Consider the following 22,928-nt stretch of genomic DNA (forward strand, 5'->3'; position numbering starts at 1 on the left):
GAATCTATCTGAATATACATTGCACTTGCTACATTTTAATGAAATCTTTCCATCACATCATAGAAGTATCAATAGTCAGTTTGGCGGGGCAATAGTTTTCAATGAGTGACTATAAAAACTTTAAAATATTTTTTCATATGTTTGTCTGCAGCGTCTCGTTTAAGTGATGAAGACAGTCAGAAAGCCGTAGAGATCTTACTGGGCTGTTTGCAGTTAATTTACAAATAATGGTGGAATTGCTGGAACACATCTGTTACGCGAGCCATCAACACTTTCGTGTCTTACAAAGGTTACAACATTACATATTTAATTTCGCAATTGAAATTTTCTTAAGTTAGGAAGTTGCCAGTTGCTCAATAATTTTGACGTTGAGCACAGATTTTTAAAGACAGCCATATGTTTGTTACAACAATAATAATAATGATTATAATAACAATAATAAATGATAATAATGATAATAATCCGCGCAGTTCTGATCAGGCTCCATGCTGTTCGCTTTCAGTTTTCACTTTGTAAGCGAACAACATGTATCCTGATCAGATTGAGCGGGATGCGCAGCTCGTCTGGATCCATGCTAATCGCAAACGTATTACATGCTAATTTGAAACTTTGTTAAATATCGACTTTGGGATATAAGTCTCAAGAAAACAAGACATGGAAGCTATCATACTTTTAATTTATTTGACTTAAGGTATGACTCATTTTAAATGATAACTATTCTTGTTTATTAAAGAATGCGTACATGAGACTGTTATCCGACTGAATGGTGTAACAACGTTGATTGAAATTAATGAAGGACATACGAGGAAAATATTGACATACAACTAAACAGTTGTAAAACTATAGGAAACATTAGTGTGAACGGTAAGTCTTCGTCAATCTAAAACATTAATGGGATAAATCCATACAGAATATCGTTTTTGTATAACGGACAATCAGTGTTAAGGGTTTTCAAATTTGTAAATCAGTGTTAATGGTAAATCTTCGTCAATTTATAAACATCAGTGTCTCTGTGAATGGTAAAAGTTCGTTACTTGTAAGGAAAATTCAGTGTAAATGATTTCAAAAGTGGTAAAACTATTTGGAATGATAAAGGTCATCATTATGGTGGCTGATTTGTGACATTCGTGTTTTCACCGCGACTCCGCCGAGCGGAAAGTCGAGAATAAAAAAGACGAAAAACGCATGTTTTCGCTCCGCGGCCCCGCCGTTTTATTTCTTTAATCTCATCCTGTGCCCGCGAGACGATGATTTATTAGTTTAACTTTTCCCTGCGCCTCCGCTTATTACCGTGCTTTCGTCCCGCCACCCCGCCATTTTATCTTGTTTATTCTCGACTTTTTCGCTTGGCTTATTGAATCTGTTTTCTCCAGTTTTTTTTGCCATATATAACGTTAATTAAAAAACAGAGCTTACGGCATTTGAAGAAAATCCGCATTATACTCAGTTATATTCAATTTGTAAAATTAATTGTCTCAATTAATTGAGAATTGAGTACCACTCAAGCCGGTGCTAGGGGGCGTGAGGGATGTTGCACTTATTCATTTATCCCTCATGTACAGACTCAATCAAACCGAATCTCCAATTCTTATGTTATTTTGTTGTGATTGATGCTTCCGAAGGATCACTTTGTTTCCAGAATTTAATAAAAAAACAAGAATGGCGACACATTAGCCACCATACATCACAGCTTTCAAAAGTCATTCAGGCCAGTATGTATCAATATATATGTAATAATATTTTGCAGTAAACTTCCGGAAGTATGCCGAAGACATGGGAGCTTCAGAGGCCATCATTGCCTGCATGTTGAAGATTGAACGAAATTTAAGTGTCCAGAACACTGGCTGTATGGCACTGACGAATCTGTCAGCAAATGGTAATTTTGTTTTTTTCATGGACACACACTTTGTGTCAATGTTTAACTGTTTACTCATTGTCCGAAATGCCTTTTTTATTGTTACTGTATCAAACGTATGAAAATATGTCCCTTGTGGTTAAGGGGTTGTCTTTAAGGACTGAGGCCTCAGAATTTTAGCCACTGTTTATCCCTGCTTCATCGTATGAGTTTGAATAACTGGCGTCTAAGCATTTTTCAGCTCCAGCCGGTGAGGTGCCATATAACTTAAATTGTGTTGGTGCGCTGTTAAACAAAAAAGTATAAAAATATACTTAATATTATTATGTTTATTTAAATGTGAACTCACATCGTATCAATCCATTTACATAGAAAATAAGTAATTAACATAATTATTTCTTACCGTAAAATCATTCGAACTTTGAACAGTTCCAGATAACAAGTTCCGGATCTTGAAGAATGGAGGTGTTCATGCAGTATTACAGGCTATGACAAACAACAGAGAAGATGAACCGTTGCAGCTGAATGCTCTCAAATTACTCTGTAATCTTATTGAATCTGGTAAGCCAAAATTTCCAGTTTTTTCCATATTAATTAGTTCTGTAATCGTCAAAACTTACGACATTTGATAAGAAAGTGCGTATTACGTGGTGTTATATTCAGTTTATGAATTATCTGAACTAAAATTGGCCTAATCGAAACATCATGTCCATACTTTTGAGAATATATTACAGTATTAGTTGTAAAGATTTTGACAAGTTATATGGTCCTTTATGAATGGTTGTTTGTAAATATAAACCAGGCGAGGTTTATATTGCAAACAAATGTTTATATACGGCCATATAACTTGTCAGAAATATCTGTAACGAATTTATAATATAGCAAGCATCATTTTTAGAGGAATAAATCGAGATTTCTTCATAAATCAGCAGCAGTCGTGTATATAAAACTTTATTACCCTTCCAGATTTTTCCGCTTTTTTGATTGGATATTTATCACCCGAAAGAAATTGATATGACCGAGCCAGACGGGAAATATACACACTGCATTACCCCGTTGGGTACACCAACTCTAAACAATATGCGCTATGGAGTACGGTTTGATTTTACGCGATGTAAATTCCGATTTGCAAGCACTTTTTAACTGTCAAATGATAAATATTTACCAAAATAGAGTAATCATACATATTCTCATCAGTATTGAAAAAAAATATGACCTTGAGAAAGCTTGATATTAATTCCAAAAAAGTGCGTTCAACAGACTGCTCCTTTTCTCTTGTGTTCGAAAGAATATATGTCATGAATTTATTTGACGTCATGTAGTGATGAAGGGGTACGCTAAAGGGCATCTTATTTCGACGTTTTATTTGAAGTAGCAATGATTTATTTTAAAAATGTCTTAACTCGGCAGGGGAAGGGTAATAAAATTATTATTTTGGTTTTGGAGCGATATATGTGGATATATTACCTGCTAAGATAAAATATCACCCTCGCCTAACGGCTCGGGTGATATAAAATCTTGACAGGTAATATATCCACATATATCACTCCAAAACCAAAATAACATATAATATAAACGTCACGATTATCCAATGAAAAGCGACGTTACAAACGTGCAATATTATAAAAAATATTTATCAGGATAAGAAACAAAAAACTCATTGTAGTTAAAATATCAATGCATAAGGCGGTAAAATGTCAATATTATATACCAATTATTCATAATTGTCAGTCACTTCATTTTCTATAAATGTATTTTATCAATTCAAAGTAAGCAGACATTTAAAATAACCGAAACATTTAATCATTTCGTTCAGTAACCTTCACATATTTTTCTTAATGTATGTTTTTTATCATTGATATTTCCTAAGTTTTAAAAATTCGTGTAGCATATTATGAAAATGAAGTTGCAAAACTATTTTGTCTTTTTTGCACCGTTACATTTTAACAGAATTTTTATTACAGACGAAGCATTAAGATCGAGCAATAAGTAATTTTTATTATGAATGACATATTAGATGTGTATGTGAGAAGTTAGCAGTTAACATTGAGCTAAGCAAAAAGGCATTACGATTTATATAGGGAAATCAATGATCTGCTGTTATGCTCAGCTGGGTAAGCAATCTAGCAGAGCATTCCAAAATAAAGTGTAGAAATGCTTTGCTGGTATGCTCAGCTGGGTAAGCAATCTAGCAGGCCATTACTAAATATAGTGTAAAAATGCTCTGCTGGTATGCTCAGCTGGCTAGGCAATCTAGCAGGGCATTCCTAAATATAGTGTAAAAAAACTCTGCTGTTATACTCAGCTGGCTAAGCAATCTAGCGGAGCATTCCAAAATATAGTATAAAAAGCTCTGCTGTTATGCTCAGCTGGCTAAGCAATCTAGCGGGGCATTCCAAAATATAGTGTAAAGATGCTCTGCTGTTATGCTCAGCTGGCTAAGCAATCTAGCGGGGCATTCCAAAATATAGTGTAAAAATGCTCTGCTGTTATGCTCAGCTGGCTAAGCAATCTAGCGGGGCATTCCAAAATATAGTGTAAACATGATCTGCTGGCAAGCTCAGCTGGCAAAGCAATCTAGCAGAGCGTTCCAAAATATAGTGCGAAAAATACTCTGCTGGTATGCTCAGCAAGCTTAGCAGTCTAGCAGGGCATTCCTAAATAAAGTGTTAAAAATGCTCAGCTGGCTAGGCAATCCAGCAAAGCATTCTGAAAATTAGTGTAAAAATGATCTGCCGGAATGCTGAGCTGTCTAGGCAAACTAGCAGGACATTCTTAAATAAAGTATAAATTTCGTTTGTCTACAACTGATTATTTGGCACTCGTAGACTTTCTGAAATATTTAGTGCCAATGCAGATAATGACATTTTTGACTTCTACGGGACCCTCAAGTGTCTATTTCTTTGGTCTCCGACTGATTCTTGGACGATCGCAGACTTTCAGGAATTTTTGGTATTAATGCAGAAAATGACATTTGTGAATTTATAGGACTATCCAGAGTCCATTTCGTTGGTCTGTAAATGTTTCTGGAACACTCGCAGACTTTCAGAAATTTTCGGTGCCAATGGAGATAATGACATTTTAACTTCAAAAGGACCCTCCTGAGTCTTTTTCGTTGGTCTGCGACTGATTCTGAGTCACTCGCAGACTTTCAGGAATTTTGGTGTCAATGCAGAAAATGATATTTCTGACTTATTGGGACCTTTCTGAATCCATTTTTTTGGTCTGCGACTGATTCTAAGGCACTCACAGACTTTCAGGAATTTTTGATGTCAAGGCAGATAATGACATTATTTACTTCTAGGGACCATCCAGGGTCCATTTTTTTGGTCTGCGACTTAATCTTGGACAGTCACAGACTTTCAGGAATTGTTGGTGCCAATAGAGATAATTACAATTTATGACATTTTTGACCATCCAGAGTCTTTTTCGTTGGTCTGCGACTGATTATAGGGCACTTGCAGACTTTCAGGAATTTTTGGTGCTAATGCAGATAATGACATTTTAGGGTAAAAATGCTCTGCTTATGACTAAGGGGTCCTTAAAAGTAAAAATGTCATGATCTGCAATGGCACTAAATATCCTGAAAGTCTGCGAGTCTCAAGGAATCAGTAGCAGACCCAAGAAATGTACTCTGGCGGTTCCCTAAATGTCAGAAATGTCATTATCTCCATTGGCATCAAAATTCCTGAAAGTCTGCAAGTGTCCCAAAATCAGTCGCAGACCAGCGAAATGAACTCTGGGATGTCGCTAGAAGTCAAAAATGTCATTATCTACATTGGCACCAGAGATTCCTGAAAGTCTGCGAATGTCCCAGATTCAGTCGCAGACCATAAAAATGGACTCTGGTGGGTCCCTAGAAGTAAAAATTGCCATCATCTCTATTGGCATCAAACTTTCCTGAAAGTCTGCGAGTGTCCAACAATACGCTGCAGGCCAATGAAATGGACTCTTAAAGGTCCCTAGAAGTCAAAAATATGAATATTTCCATTGGCACCAACCATTCCTGAAAGTCTGCGAGTGTCCAAGAATCAATGGCAGACGACCAAAATGGACTCTTGAGGGTCCCTAGAAGTCTTAATTGTCAATATCAGCATTGGCACCAAAATTCCTGAAAGTCTGCGAGTGTCCAAGAATCAATGGCAGACGACCAAAATGGACTCTTGAGGGTCCCTAGATATCTTAATTGTCAATATTAGTATTGGCACCAACATTCCTGAAAGTCTGCGAGTGTCCTTCAAAAAGTCGCAGGACAATGAAATAGTCTCTTAAAGGTCCTTAGAAGTCAAAAATATCATTATTTCTATTTGCACCGAAAATTCTTGAAAGTCTGCGAGTGCCTCAGAATTGCCTAGAAGTCGAAAATGTCAATAAAACCTTGGCAACAATAAATCCTGGAACTCAGAATCAGTCTGCCAACTGAGCATTCCACCAGAGCATTTTTTAACTATATTTCGGAATGCCTTGCTAGATTGCCTAGCCAGCTTAGCATTCCACCAGAGCATTTTTACACCTTATTTAGTAATGCCCTGCTAGATTGCCTAGCCAGCTTAGCATTCAAGCATAGCATTTTTACACTATATTTAGTAATGCCCTGCTAGATTGCCTAGCCAGCTTAGCATTCCAGAAAAGCATTTGTTCAATATATTTAGTAATGCTCTGCTAGATTGCCTAGCCAGCTTAGCATTCCGGCAGAGCATTTTTACACTGTATTTAGTAATGTCCTGCTAGATTGCCTAGCCAGCTTTGCATTCCAGAAAAGCATTTGTTCAATATATTACTAATGCTCTGCTAGATTGCCTAGCCAGCTGAGCATTCCAGCTGAGCATTTTTATGCCCCCATTTCGAAGAAAAGGGGATATATTGCTTTGCACTTGTCGGTCCGTCGGTCCGTCGGTCCGTAGACCAAATGGTTTCCGAGTGATAACTAAAGAACCCTTAGGCCTAGGAACTTCAAACTTGGTATGGTGATTGGTCATGACCAGTAGATGACCCCTATTGATTTTGGGGTCAAGGGGTCAAAGGTCAAGGTCACATTGACCTTGTAAGCAAAAACGGTTTCCGATCAATAACTAAAGAACCTTAAGGCCTAGGAACTTCAAACTTGGTATGGTGATCGGTCATGACCAGTAGATGACCCCTATTGATTTTGGAGTCAAGGGGTCAAAGGTCAAGGTCACATTGACCTTGTAAGCAAAAACGGTTTCCGATCAATAACTAAAGAACATTAAGGCCTACGAACTTCAAACTTGGTATGGTGATTGGTCATAATCAGTAGATGATCCCTATTGATTTTGGGGTCAAGGGGTCAAAGGTCAAGGTCACATTGATCTTGTAAGCAAAAACGGTTTCCTATCAATAACTAAAGAACATTAAGGCCTAGGAACTTCAAACTTGGTATGGTGATTGGTCATGATCAGTAGATGACCCCTATTGATTTTGGGGTCAAGGGGTCAAAGGTCAAGGTCACATTGACTTTGTAAGCAATAACGGTTTCAGATCAATAACTAAAGAACTTTTAAGGCCTAGGAACTTCAAAACTTGGTATGGTGATTGGTCATGATCAGTAGATGACCCTATTGATTTTGGGGTCAAGGGGTCAAAGGTCAAGGGTCACATTGACCTTTTGGGTAAAAACGGTTTCTGATCAATAACAAAAAACCCTTAGGCCTAGGAACTTCAAACTTGGTATGGTGATTGGTCATGACCAGCAGATGATCCCTATTGATTTTGGGGTCAAGGGGTCAAAGGTCAAGGTCACATTGACCTTGTAGGTAAAAACGATTTCCGATCAATAACGAAAGAACACCTTAATTAGGCCTAGGAACTTCAAACTTGGTATGGTGATTGGTCATGACCAGCAGATGACCCCTATTGATTTTGGGGTTAAGGGGTCAAAGGTCAAGGTCACATTGACTTTGTAGGTAAAAACGGTTTCCTATCAATAACGAAAGAACCCTTAGGCCTAAGGACTTCAAACTTGATATGGTGATTGGTCATGATCAGTAGATAACCCCTATTGATTTTGGGGTCAAGGGGGTCAAAAGTCAAGGTCACATTGACCTCTTTAGGTAAAAACGGTTTCTGATCAATAACTAAAGAACCCTTAGGCCTAGGAACTTCAAAATTTGGTATGGTGATTGGTCATGACCAGTAGATGACCCTATTGATATTGGGGTTAAGGGTCAAAGGGCAAGGTCACATTGACCTTGTAGGTAAAAATGCTTTCAAATCAATAACTTAAGAACCCTTTGGCCTAGGAACTTCAAACATGGTATGGTGATTGGTCATGACCAGCAGATGACTTATTGACTTTGGGGTCAAGGGGTCAAAGGTCAAGGTCACATTGACCTTGTATGTTAAAACGGTTTCCGATCAATTAACTAAAAATGCTAAGGCCTAGGAACTTCAAACTTTGTATGATGATTGGTTGTGACCAGCAGATGACCCCTATTGAGTTTTGGGTCAAGGGGTCAAAGGTTAAGGTCATGACCAGTAGATACTTGATAACCTTTATTAATTGTTTGATCACTGGGTCAGAAGTCATGCATAATAACCTTATCACATGACAAATTGGCTGCTGATAGGGGGCATACATGTTTTACAAACATATCTTGTTACATTGTATTTAGTAATGTCCTGCTAGATTGCTTACCCAGCTTAGCATTCCAGCAGAGCATTTTTACACTATATTTAGTAATGCCCTGCTAGATTGCCTAGCCAGCTTAGCATTCCAGAATAGCATTTGTTCAATATATTTAGTAATGCTCTGCTAGATTGCCTAGCCAGCTTAGCATTCCAGCAGAGCATTTTTACACTGTATTTAGTAATGTCCTGCTAGATTGCCTACCCAGCTTAGCATTCCAGCAGAGCATTTTTACACTGTATTTAGTAATGTCCTGCTAGATTGCCTACCCAGCTTAGCATTCCAGCAGAGCATTTTTACACTATATTAAGTAATGCTCTGGTAGATTGCCTAGCCAGCTTAGCATTCCAGCAGAGCATTTTTTCACTTTATTTAGGAATGCCCTGCTAGATTGCCTAGCCAGCTTAGCATTCCAGCAGAGCATTTTTACACTATATTAAGTAATGCCCTGCTAGATTGCCTAGCCAGCTTAGCATTCCAGAATAGCATTTGTACACTATATTTAGTAATGTCCTGCTAGATTGCCTAGCCAGCTTAGCATTACAGCAGAGCATTTTTACACTATATTTAGTAATGCCCTGCTAGATTGCCTAGCCAGCTTAGCTAGCCAGCTGAGCATTCCAGCAGAGCATTTTAACACTATATTTAGTAATGCACTGCTAGATTGCCTAGCCAGCTGAGCGTTCCAGCAGAGCATTTTTTCACTAAAGCTAGGAATGCTCTGCTAGATTGCCAAGACAGCTGAGTATTGCAGCAGAGCATTTTACACTATATTTAGGAATGCCCTGCTAGATGCCCAAAACAGCTGAGCATTACAGCAGATCATTACCTTCCCTATATAAATTGAAATGCCTTTTTGCTTAGCTCACTGTTCACTGCTAACTTCTCACATACATTAGATGCTCATTTTATTACATATTTACAGACAAAGGCTGTTGGTGGATTGCCGAGGAAAGCGGTATCCAAATTATCTCCATGACCTTGAAGTCTTACTGCCATTCTCCAGATATTCTCAACTTTGGATGCACATGCCTAGCAAACTTGCCGAGAAGAGGTATATTACCCCATATTGCCTTTGTCGTTGATTTCTGACCTAGCATTGTTCTTTAACTTGGCCATTTATTCATATATATGCTAATCTGTACATCATATGTATATGTGTATGATTTAAAGGTTAAGGAATGCAATAATTGTCCACATGTAAATTAATTAAGACATCTTTCTATCTTATGACACACCTTCAATCAGCAAATTGAGATGTATAATTAAGTTTAATAATATTATTGCATACATCTAATATACACACACTTTTATTAAAACCGAAATATTAAAACATTTTATAACACTTTTAACCCCTCTCCTTATTAAAATGTTCCAGTTTGTTAATTTATGCAAAAAAAATTATTAAGGTAAATATACAATTCGTAAAGAGTTCAACTTAAGTTTTTTCTTCGGAAAAAGATACATATGCATAATTTTGATACGATGGAGTCAAGAAAAATTGCGCATTAGGAAGTAAACGAAAAATTCTGTTTATATGCTATTACATTATGTAAGCGTCATTAACATTGTTATTTTAGCTACCCTAACCCTGACATTTGATGTTTATTCTTGACTAAAGACTGAACACGCAGATTAGAAAACATACATTTACGTATATATTCTTGCTACTGCACATCGTTGTTGCACGTTTTTTTTAATATGCGTGACTCAGGGCGGATTATAGAAACAGCAATGTGCAATGACGGCCCATGTAGTTTTATAATCGAAGCATATTGTCAAATGACATTACATTAACAGACAAGCAATGGTTTCTTTATAATATGTATAGCAAAACGCATACTTACTGATTCAGACATATACATTATACAAGAATAGCGCTAATGTACCTTTTTGTATTGATTAAATCTCTCGGCATGCGGGCTTCGGCATAAAATGCATCATTTTGCTTTTGCAGATGTATATTCTAAAATAATATCCATGGACCCTTTTCTATTCATCCGTTGTTCAGTATACATTTCGATTTTAAGCATTTAATATTTTGATAACTGGGCAATACCATTTTTTGTTAAATAGATTTGTCCGAAAGGGCATTTGAGACCGCTTATTAACGTGTCTTAAATGGTTCCATTGACTGGATTTCTGCATAGCGAATGGGTTGAAATATCGATATGATATATGGATGGTAAATTTATTACATTTTATCCAAATTGTAGGTATAAACGCAGTTGCTCTTGAAAGTGTGGAATCTATATTACTTTATCTCAGACTCTCCATATCTACTAGTGTAGAAGTTGCAAGGGCACTGGGTACCTTTTACGAAAACTCTCTTAAAGGAGGTAAGTATATCTAAAAAAAAACAATTGTATGAAATGCTTTATTGAAGAACATCATAATTTTGTACAAAGTATGACAATTTATTCTGTATAAGTGGAACTGATGTTTACAATCAATAAAACAATGTAATGGAAACACCGACTTTTTATCAGTTCATTTAAGCTACGTGGATTCCGATTAGGACTTTGGACCCCTTGGAATACTAGATGCAGTAGACTTTTATTATTTATTTCATTGCTTTGTATTCGCTACTTGAATTTTGAATTTAATAAGACCCCCCCCCCCAAAAAAAAAAAAAAAAAAAAAAAAAAAAAATAATGAAATAAAAAAAAAAATTAAAAAAAATAGAAAAAAAAATTAAATAAATAAATAAATAAAATAAATGGTCTGGAAGTAATGTAGACGGGATATTTACAGCTCTAATTTTAGCTATTTAAACATTTTATGTGCTGTAGCAATCTAACTTTTTATCTCTGAAAACCCACAAGATAATCGGGTGTTCATTTAATTTCAAAACAGCACATAAGTTTTGCTACAATTCATTTTTAGTTGGAAAAGTTAACATATGCATTTTAAAATCCACCAAGTATAGAATAAAACTATTATCAACAGCTCTGTTCAATATGTGAATTAGCTTTAACTTCCCGGCGCTTTTTGATGTTTTGTATCAATGCTTTTCTTGTACATCTTGCAATAAACGAGCTCCTACACTATGTATTAATTGAAACATTAATTACTTGTCTAGGTAAAGAATGCAAGAAACTTTTCAACAAGAATGCCATGGAGAAAATAATACGTGTAATGCAGGACTTTGATGACATTGATGTGCAGATCAGTGGTTGTAAAATCATTGCTCAGGTTGCTATAGGTAACGCTTTAATGTTTTTTCCCATTGGGCATTTATAAATAATTTGCCCCTACAATTTTCGATTAAAGAAGGACTTCTAGTAAAACAATGTATGTCATTCATTAAATATTGCTGAACATACATTTTTTTAGATCCCAACCAGCATTCATTTGAAAGAATGCATTGGTGTTTGGTGCAATAAGGAATTTCCATGTATCTGGTTCAAATTGAGACCTTGTTACTGAGTAGTTTTTACCACACCATTTAATTTAATCATATATTTTGATTTCTTCGAAATGCTTACAGATAAGTTGTACAGACTGTTAACTTTTTTATTATATCAGCAATGATATTTAAAATCCATTTTATACAAAATTTATATTTTTGATATTCTGAGCAACCCGTCTTATGTATACACTGCTTGTTCTATTAAATTTCATTTTAACCGCAAGTAATCCCGCTCATAATTGTGTAAGAGTCTTAATGCTGCACATGTACCACGTGGTAACTCAAAAAGCGGTAAACTACCAAGACACACTTACTTATATACATGTATATGTCAAAGCTTATTTGTTGCCCATTAAAACACGAAAAACAACGTAATTTGTCGGTTTTCATGAAGTAAATTTACTGTTTTTCCTACAGACAAGGATATTGAGCTTCTATCGAGAGAGGTTATGGTCGTTCTGTTATCAAAAATGAAGAAATATGAAGACAACAGTAACATACAACTGATATGTTCCGGAATAATCTCTTACCTATCAGCGTCAGGTAACTTGTTTTCTTGAACATTTCATAGATCATTTATGATCGTATGTGATATTTATGATATCTAATATCAAATTGTGAGATATCTTTACATGCATTTTCCTATATAATTTCATTCCCACCTTTCTTATCTGTCATTATCTACCATTTTTGATATGTACGACTCTCTTGTTTATTATCTGTGTCAACTATTTTCACATAGTATAAATTTGGTGAGATATTCTTATGATGTTTGCACATCTGTAATTATTTTCATAACATAACGGCTACACAAAGGTATCTAAATTATGTGGGGTATAATAAATGGATCATTATAGATTAAAGAAAATATAGATCAAACACTTAGTCTTAAAATTGTAGATCTATATTTTGTGTTGCATATCAGTTTAGATAAATTAACAAAGAAGCCTTTTTGTAGAAAAATCTTAGTTTACTTTTATATTTTTTGTAGAAAAATCTTAGTTTACTTTATATCTCATTACTTTGATATATGGACATTTTTTATGAAACCCCATGCATATACAATAACATGAATCTCTTTTTCCTCCGTCTTTAATTCAATTTTAAACAACTTTAAATCATTTTCATGATACCAACTTCTTCTGTTTTATATCATTGCTATTATGCCAAACTGTTTGCAAACGTGATAATATTTATTTTTAATATATATTTGTGTTTCTTTTACAAGAATTTCCTGTTGTTGTTTTTGAAACGTTTGATAACAATATAATTATTCTAATTTGATTTACACAATAAATGTAATGTCTTACGTATTTTATCATAATAAGTTCCTGTTATTTCAAGAACATCCTGTGGACAAAATAAAAAATTACCACTTTCACTTATTGATAAAATATTACGTATATGACAATAGCTTGTTCCTGTTTTGATCTTCATGTAAAAGGTGAACGACACTGAATTATAAGCTTCCGCTTCCGGTCCTTCACGACTATTTTTTTTTATTTTAATGCTTAAATAATAAAATTTGTTTCTCAGCAATTTGACTTTTATATTGATCTCTTCGCTTTAAGTTTAAATTTATGAAAAAAGGAACGAAATAGTCATTGAACATTAACGAGTACATACCTAAAATATGCCCGTGAACAGGTTCTTGATATCTTTTGGTTGCGTTTTACGTCACACCAATGCATGTCATAATGCAATTTTCCAGCTTGACTGATGGAATAAGACCTCAGGGGCCCCTTTGTGCATTATTTCAGGCACAAACGGGCACCTTAGAAGAACCTGCGACAACCGCAAGGTAGCTGGAAAGCTTCCTCACATGAACGATTCCAAAATTCCTGGAGGGATTTGAACCCATAACGGTTAGTGGTTAAATGGTTTGAAGTCAACGACCTTAACCAATCGGTCAAGGAAACCCCCTCCTGAATATTTAGAATGGGGAAAAATGTTTTTACATAGCAATGAAGCGAAAGGAAACAATATATCAGCCGCGCCATGACAAAACCAACATAATGCGTTTGCGACCAGCATGGATCCAGACCAGCCTGCACATCTGCGCAGTCTGATCGGCGTGCATGCTATTCGCTATCAGTTTCCCTACTTATTAAAAGGGTGTGTAAGCGAAAAACATGGATCCTGATCAGACCTCGCGGATGCGCAGGCTAGTCTTGATCCATGCTGGTCGCAAACGCATTAATTACGTTGGTTTTGTCATGGCGCAACTCATATACAAATACATATATATTCTAGAGAAGGGTCTGGAGACGTTACAGGAGATGTGTTGTATAGATGTGCTAATACAGACCATGAAAGCTCATTTACAAAATGCCGACATCATTGGAATCTGCCTGGTATCATTGGAAAACATCTGCAAAGCAGGTTAGCTATATACATGTACTAGTATATATGTTTTTTGAAGTGACACATAAACAGTAAGCTGGGATATTTCGTTAAATTTCGCGTACATTGATGCTGAATATCGCCAGTTGTAACACATCGTTTGTAAAGAAATATCAAAAGAAAGAATACGAAAGAAACCAAAAATTACCAAAATAATGAATAGAACTTGGTTATTTAGAGGTTCTCTTACATTTAATTTATTAACTGTTTATCCAGCTACTGTCTATATCATCAGCTGGATAAAGCCTTGCCGGATAAACTTATCTATCTCCAGTCATTACGTCATATCATGACGTCACATATTTAGCAGCAAAACAAAGCTGCATATAGATGCTATTTTATCGGGGAAAAGAAGAATGAAACCATTTAATTATTCTAAAAACATGATAAAAAGCAGGATAAATCAAATACATGGTTGATGTCGGGATGGAGAAGGTTTATCCGGTTTGCTGCGAAAGTGAATCTTGGCTCGCTAAAGCTCGCCAAGATACACTTTCTCGCTCACCGGATAAACCTTCTCCATCCCGACATCAACCATGTATTTTCTATATTAGTATTTAGAATTCAATTAATCGTGTATGGTAGAAACGAAATAACATATAAATTACACATTTGATAGATATTTTCGGGAAAACGTTGGTACTATTTAAGTTGTTATAAATAATATCAAACTTGAACTTGTACTGTTCACTTTCGACTCTGTCATGTTTTAAATATGTCAAAATGCACATGTGCTGAGAATACTGAGATTTTATAGTTACATTGAAAAAGTCATTTAAAACGGTCACTACTAGTATTGTTTCATGCAATCTCGGAATTTATTTAATGCAATAGACATCTTTATAATCTATTACGTGAAAGAATTTTTGGTGTTCTTGGTTGGATTTGAACCGTACCGTTAATAGACAAGTTATTCGAAATTAGAGCCTGCAACCACCCGGTTCCATCTAAATTCTACATGTAGTCATTTTCGTTTTAAAATATTGATTTCTGCTAAAGTCGCTTTTAGAGGAAACACATTTTAAAACCGTCTTTCATATCGATCCTGCAAACGTTAACAATTTTACCCTTTTTGCATTATTTATGGTTTCCATCTTTCTCTATATTTCTGATAATGATAGTATTTATCTACTGTATATGTACGTATATAAAGTTTTGTGTATGATAAAGATAATAAAAACAAACATTTTATATACATAACAGATTTAGTACGAGGGACAACCACTCAGAACGTGTGTGACGCAGTAGCTTTGTCAATGACAGCACATCCTAACGATAAAGAGATACAACTGGGCGCCTGTCATATTCTATCCATTATTGGAACAGGGTTTCATAAACAAAATGGTAAAACATATGAGCCGCGCCATGACAAAACCAACACAATGTGTTTGCGACCAGCATGGATCCAGACCAGCCTACGCATCCGCACAGTCTGATTAGGATCCATGCTGTCTGCTATCGGTTTCTCTTCTTGATATAAAGTTTGTAAGCGAACAGCATTGGTCCTGACCAGACTGCGCGGATTTGCAGGCTGATCTGCATCCATGCTGGTCGCAAACTAATTATATTGGTTTTGTCGTGACACGGCTCATATATTATTATTATTTAACAAACTTATATAGCGCCCTTTTCATTTACTCGTTCAAAGGCGCTTAACAGTGATATCAAATTGTTACTACATAACAACAGTATTATTAAAAAGATAGTAAGACAGATTTAAAACAATAGATTTACAACAAACATGTACTCAAAATAAGGACACAATTTAAATTATATAAAAGATTCATCTTCTTGTTAAGACCATTACTGGTCATTTTTCTTTTATTTTCCCTATTGGATACTTAGCAATTTAGTTGATTCATTTTGGACATTTTATTCATTTACTCATGTGTCTATCTTTAGCACATGATTGTTGATCTCACTGCAGCCAGATTATATAATAATGACCGAATAGTACAATAGAAAATATTATTCTAAGATATGTTATCTGCATTTTAATTTTATTATTTGACAGCAGTTACTGTCTGCAAGTCTAGAATAACTTGCATCTTCATTTTTTTTGGCCGTTCATTTCTATAAATATTAGGACATTTGAAGTCCCATGTCATATGAAATATGAAGCAGAATTAGGTGTGCTTGCATCTTTAATAATTGTTTGCATAAGTAAAATCAGTAGTTATATATATTATACATCCAAAAATAGGTTAGTAACGATTTTCAGGCCGTTTTATTTGCGTCAAAAGTATACCATTACATTTCAGAACTACGCCGCCAAAGTGTTGACTTTTTAGAGCCGTTGGCCTCCGTTGTGCATAGAAAAAGTGTAACTGAAGAAATTCTTCAGGTTGCGTCAGCAGCTATACATAGACTTAAGAAATTTACTGATGACGTCCTGGAGGACAGAAGCGATGTTTCCGAATGTAGTGAAGACATATCCCACGGAATTGAACTCCAAAGTACAAATTTGACAGCACCAAGGAATTCTCTGATAAGTGACGTTTCAACTGAAAAGTCAGATTCGACGTTAGATGAGGACTAGGTTGAAAGGGGATGGGCGGTGTTAATGTGGATGGTCGATGTTGATGTACATTGGTGGTGTCCATGTGCATGGGCGGTGTTCCTGTGCTTGGGTGGTGTTAATTAATAAAGTTGCTGATCTACAATCCAAATCAAATGAAAATAGTTTATTGCATTAGAACTCCCTTCAATTAGACGCCTTGCAATTTTTTAGAATTATTTTAAGAGGTAGATATTTGGATATCATCTACTATGTGGCAATACACTTATTTAAGGGCTCTTTGTTTGAAATAATTTCCAACATACACTGAGATTTTAGAAGAACCAACAGAATTTGACTTTTACACAATCAACCAATCATCATTCTAACACCAAACTATTTTTCATTTTGATTTCTGTATTATTTGTGTTGTATGGATGTTTTGTATTGTATTTTAGATGTATATGCGAGTTTAATTTTGGTCATACAAAACTATCATGGTCTTTTAAACATTGTTAAGAATTGCATCATAACATTTTGATTTTAGATAATCTGTAATGAAATATACTGTTTTAAGAATAGTAAATGTCTAAAACATACACAGACAATTATTTCAGATTTTCAAATTCAGTCTAAGTATTTGTTTTTTTTTAATTCAGTCTATGTATTGTATCTTGTGCAATTTTTTATCCAGTTGAAATATGATTTACTTAATTATATCATAAAAGATATTATCTATTCTTATACTTTTGATCAGGAAAGAGTAATGCACTATCTGTGTTTTAATTGTTCAGATGCATGTTTTACGCGGTGAAACCCTGCTTGCATATTTTAAGGAACTGGAATCTTTCCGCTAACGTTTCAATGCACGTCTTACCCTTAATTTTAACCAAAGTATTTTACGTACATGTATATTTATCAAAGATCTAAAATAAATTTTATTAAATTATTTAAGACTGATCTATGAAATTATTCGAACCGGGCGTTTTTCTGTCTTGTTTTATCCCGATCTTATCAGCATTTTTGGTCAAATCGTGGCGGTCGGTCGTCAAACCGGCTTTCTCGGACAACAAAACATTACTAACCAATTTTACAGCATTAGACTGACCATAAATCAGCGGTTAGAGATAAATGACCATTAGGGAAAAAATCTCTTCCGTCTAGGTTCGAACCAGCGATCCGTAGATTAAGAATCTCGGGCTATAATTACAGAAGGATTATAATTTGTCGTTTGTTTTAATTGCTTTCCTTGTTAAGCTAAACGGACAGACAACATCGAAATAATTTGTTAACATCAGTCAGAAGTTTAATGTTCGGTTTTAACTGAATCTTTTATTTTTTAAAACGTGTTTTATAATAACAAAATGAAATAGAGAAAAAAAAACGAATCCCTAAAGAAAGCCCAACATCACAAAATTGAAAATGTTGGAAGGATTGCAACTGTACAAATTTGGTGAAATCCGTCCAGTAGTTGAGGGCCAAGCGAAACCATTTTAACCATTGTTTAATCTAATTGATATTTATTTAGGTTGAACAATAATAGTTTTAACAAATCAATAGTAAAGTAATTATTATTGGTAATCATAATGAGTGTAAAGACGGCACCTGTAATTTTACATGAAATGAGTGTTGTCATTATTGAATTAGAATGATATAACATAAAATCAAACATTATTGTATACGTACTTAGCAATTTCATATCAATATTGTTGCAAATTCCCCCCATTTCTGATTGGTAGCCTACGGCTGGATGTTGCGTTCCGTGATCGCCGCTCTATTTTGATGATCTTTGTACTCGTATCGATGAATAGACAATTACAGCTCATGACAACACATTTGTATCTCTATTAATAAAATACTTCTTTTTATAACCGTATCAGTCATTGAGAATACGAGAGTGTGTATGTCATATACATTGTCACAAGTTTGAACCACAGCTTTAGATATATGTATGTGTATGTGTATACAGAGATTATCTAAATAAAGTCTCGACAGATATTGTATTTGTTGTTGATGTTTATTATGTAAACTGAATGAAAATTGATAACGCTATGTCATTATACGCAACCGGTACAGTTTCAGTCACAATGGTCTAGTTAAAATTTGGACTTGTTAAAGTTATTTAACAATACACATCATCTGATAATGCATATAAGGGGATAGTCTGTTGTTAACACAGGTGCTTTAAAAGTTAAGGTCCCGTCTATCAGGGTCAACTGTTAACTAGCATAAATGTTAGCCACGTTACAGCAATAAACAATTACCTTCGAGCTAGATAATCCGGCAAAGATAAGTAGCCATTATAAGATTTTTATAAGTACCCATTTATCTGCTTTTGATTTACCATTTAATTCATTCGATGCTACCGACATTGCAATTGCAAAATAATAGAAATTGCAAACAAGAGCACCGCTAGGCGGAGCATTATATGCCCGAAAGTGTTGTTTTTTAGTAAGGATGAAGCATTTGTAAGACATGGGAATAAGCTGTTCATCCTATCAAATTTTACAGATGTATGTTGATTAATACTTAAGTTATTAAAAATGACCTTAATCTTTGACCTTGTGACCCCAAAATCATTAGGGGTCTTCTACCTTATATGGACAATCATCCTAAGAAATTTGAATTTTGTGGGCCAAATGGAACTTTAGATATGCTCCGGAAACTGTTTTCAATTTTAAGGTAATAGTGATTTTGACCTTGTGACCCCATAATCAATAGGGGTCTTCTACCTAATATGGACAATCATCCTATGAAGTTTGAATAAAATGGGCCAAATAGAACTTATGTTATGTTCCAGAAACTGTTTTCAGTATTAAGGTAATTGTGAGCTTGACCTTTGACCTAGTGACCCCAATATCAATAGGGGTCTTTTGCCCAATATGAACAATCATCCAATGAAGTTTAAATATTGTGGGCCAAATTGAACTTAAGTTATGCTTTGGAAACTGTTTTCAGTATTAAAATAAAAGTTACCTTGACACATGACCATATTACCCCAAAATCAATAGGGGTCTTCTACCCAATATGGTCATTAATCTTATGAAGTTGGATTATTGTGGGCCAAATGGAACTTAAGTTATGCTCCGGAAACTGTTTTCATTATCAAGGTACTAGTGGCCTTGACCTTTGACCTTGTGGCCCAAAAATCAATAGGGGTCTTCTACCCATTATGGACAATCATCCTATGAAGTTTGAACATTGTGGATCAAATGGAACTTAGGTTATGCTCCAGAACCTGTTTTCAGTATCAAGGTAACAGAGACCTTGACCTTTAACTTTGTGACCCCAAAATCAATAGGGGTCTTCTGCCTAATATGGACAATCATCCTTTGAAGTTTGAACATTGTGGGTCAAATGTAACTTAAGTTATGATCCGGAAACTGTTTTCAGTATCAAGGAAATAGTGACCTTGATCTTTGACCTTTTGATCCCAAGATCAATAGAGGTCTTCTACCTAATATGGACAATCATTCAATGAAGTTTGAACATTTTGGGCCAAAAGGAACTTAAGTTATGTTCCGGAAACGAAATTGCTAACGGACGGAAACTGTTTTCAGTTTTAAGGTAATAGTGATCTTGAACTTTGACTTTTTGATCCCAAAATCAACAGGGGTCTTCTAACCAATATGAATAATCATCCTATGAAGTTTGAACATTGTGGGCCAAATAGAACTTAAGTTATGGTCCGGAAACCAAATTGCCAACAGACGGAACATTGCTAACGGATGGACAATGTTTGCTCCGGAAACTGTTTTCAGTATCAAAGTTATAGTGACCTTGACCTTTGACTTTTTGACCCCAAAATCAAAAGGTGCCTTCTACCCTATATGGACAATCATCCTATGAAGTTTGAACATTGTGGGCCAAATGGTTAATCTCCTGAAACCAAATTGCTAACATACAGAAACTGTTTTCAGTTTAAAGGTAAAAGTGACCTTGACCTTTGACCTTTTGACTCCAAAATCAATAGGGGTCTTTACCAAATATGGACAATCATCTCATGAAGTCTGAACAGTGTGGGCAAAACAGAACTTAAGTTATGCTCTGGAAATCAAATTGCTAACAGATGGAAAATTGCTAACGGACAGAAACTGTTTTTAGTTTTAAGGTAATAGTGACCTTGACCTTTGACTGTTTGACCCCAAAATAAATAGGGGTCTTCTACCCAATATGGACAATCATCCTAAGAAGTTTGAACACTGTTGAGCAAATAGAATTTAAGTTATGCTTCGGAAACCAAATTGTTTACGGACGGACGGACGGACAGACAGACGGACGCCAGGGGGTATCACATAATATGCCCTTTCGGGCATATAAAAAGGACCGTGTTATAGTTCTTTGGCATCTCTCTTTCCTTTGTCGCTTTTTGTAGTTAAAAGTGCAGCAAACATTAAGGGAGTTAATTGAAAAACAAGGTCGAGTGAAGTCTGGTTAATTCACTTTTTAAAGTAATCAACCGGTTCGTGCTTTGCCTTGTACCCTGTCCTGTCTTTGTTTGGTTGTCCTGCTGCGCTCCTTGCCATTGGTCCTATATTGCTGGATCGCATGGAGGTTGCCGCCCTTCCTTCGATGATTTTGTTTTTCATATTTTGTACTTCCCTGCTAGTCATCATTTCGAATAGTATTTCAGTTTGTCCAGGAAAAGAAATTTGCAGCAACTTTTATTTTGTTTGTTTTAGTTTAAATGCCGCCGACTTTATGGGGCGTGGACGGTAGTTTGCACTTGACAGTACCATCCATGAACAGACTCAATCAAACCGAGCCTGCAGCATTTTCAATTTTGCCTTGTTGGGCTTTCTAAAGGGATTCTTATTTTCTCTTTTTTAACACAAAAGTTGCTATAACTGGGCGGTCTGTCGTTTTTAATTTTTGTCATATCTCACAATACCTCCATTCATTGATACCTAACCAGTAATATCCATTTTCTCCGCGATTGATCGACAACATGTGTTGTTGCAATAAGTAACCAAATGGCTAACATGAGACAACAATCTTCTTTCCGACCATAATCGTTTTTTTTTCCTTTCTTTCATATTATTTTATCTTTTAAGTAGCAAATTTTTCTGTGCAAAACACAAATTGTACTCTTATCATAACGCATTACGTAGTGAAGTATACTCGAACTTATAACAAACTACATTCAGCCAGTGAATATGATACTTCACTCGGTGAACATGGTTTTATAAATAGTTCTGTTTACTTCTGTTTGGAGCTATATTTAGATCATTTTAATAATGACAGAGACTAAATTTACAGGTGGTCTTGAATGTGGATCATGTTTAATTGAAATAAAGAACAGAAAAATCAGTTCTTTTAAAAAGTGGTCTTAATAGCTGATTGGTCTGAATTCCGAGGTTGTTATTTAGTAGGTTTTCTGCCCTTCCCTGTTTTTGTCTGGGGTCCTCCTGGGCTCCTTGTTGCTGGGTCGGTGGGAGCTGCGTTCATTGAACGCCGCTTTTCCTTGATGATCTTGTTTATCATATTTTCTACTATATACATGATCGTTTTTTATGTTTCTATCCTCCTACCCGGTGGTCCATGGTTATCATGGCAGATGCATTCATTGAATGCCATCCTTCCTTGTTGATTATACTTATCATGTCTCCCAAAAACTTTAAGGAGAGCATAAGATTTTGCTTTCGCCGACTGTCCATTAATTCGCATTTAGCTTGTCCGACTGTCACATGTCAAACTGCAAGCGGGATTTCGGGGACACTGCTCAGGATCAGTGTACCTATCGCCAGAATGTTCTGTTCCGCTGCACAAAAAGGCCACCAAAGCTATTAATTGTCCGGCTTTTACGCGGGTATCCGACGAAACTTCACAAGATTTTTTTTATAACGAACCCTTGCTGTGCATATCTCCAGCGCGTTACCCTCTGCCGCAGTTTTGTATTTAAAAAAAATGAACATTCATATCAGCTTAGATTTAGACGAAATGACTTACTTTATTGTATGGCCACCAGAGCTAAAAATGAAAAAAAAAACAAAAAAAACAAAAAAACAAACAAAACAAACTTCTCCGACTTTCACAGGTTAAACTGCTGGCGGGATTTCAATAATTTTTATAGAATATAATAGCGATCAGTACCAAATCTTGTTGTGTGTATCTT

The 22,928-nt window shown here is 35.5% G+C and overlaps 1 protein-coding gene across 1 annotated transcript; it reads left to right on the forward strand.

Moving 5' to 3' along the window:
• The first annotated feature begins 741 nt into the window (after window positions 1-741).
• On the forward strand, window positions 742-18,816 carry LOC132718636 (uncharacterized). Its single transcript, XM_060702355.1, has 10 exons — window positions 742-864; window positions 1,748-1,876; window positions 2,285-2,416; window positions 9,427-9,555; window positions 10,718-10,840; window positions 11,584-11,706; window positions 12,331-12,456; window positions 14,167-14,295; window positions 15,520-15,660; window positions 16,578-18,816. Exons 2-10 carry the CDS (start codon window positions 1,774-1,776, stop codon window positions 16,853-16,855), a joined length of 1,284 nt encoding a protein of 427 aa, XP_060558338.1. The 5' UTR covers window positions 742-864; window positions 1,748-1,773; the 3' UTR covers window positions 16,856-18,816.
• The last annotated feature ends 4,112 nt before the right edge of the window (window positions 18,817-22,928 follow it).

Source organism: Ruditapes philippinarum, unplaced genomic scaffold, assembly GCF_026571515.1.
Source record: "Ruditapes philippinarum isolate M1 unplaced genomic scaffold, ASM2657151v2 ctg3934_1_1_1_1, whole genome shotgun sequence".
NCBI lineage: Eukaryota > Metazoa > Mollusca > Bivalvia > Venerida > Veneridae > Ruditapes > Ruditapes philippinarum.

Bases quoted from the DNA above. Each gene is read 5' to 3' on its own strand.
- LOC132718636 (XM_060702355.1), top strand. From the start codon at position 1,774: ATGGGAGCTTCAGAGGCCATCATTGCCTGCATGTTGAAGATTGAACGA. The intron at 2,417-9,426 runs GTAAGCCAAAAT...ACATATTTACAG, and splicing joins CTGTAATCTTATTGAATCTG to ACAAAGGCTGTTGGTGGATT. The intron at 10,841-11,583 runs GTAAGTATATCT...TTACTTGTCTAG, and splicing joins CGAAAACTCTCTTAAAGGAG to GTAAAGAATGCAAGAAACTT.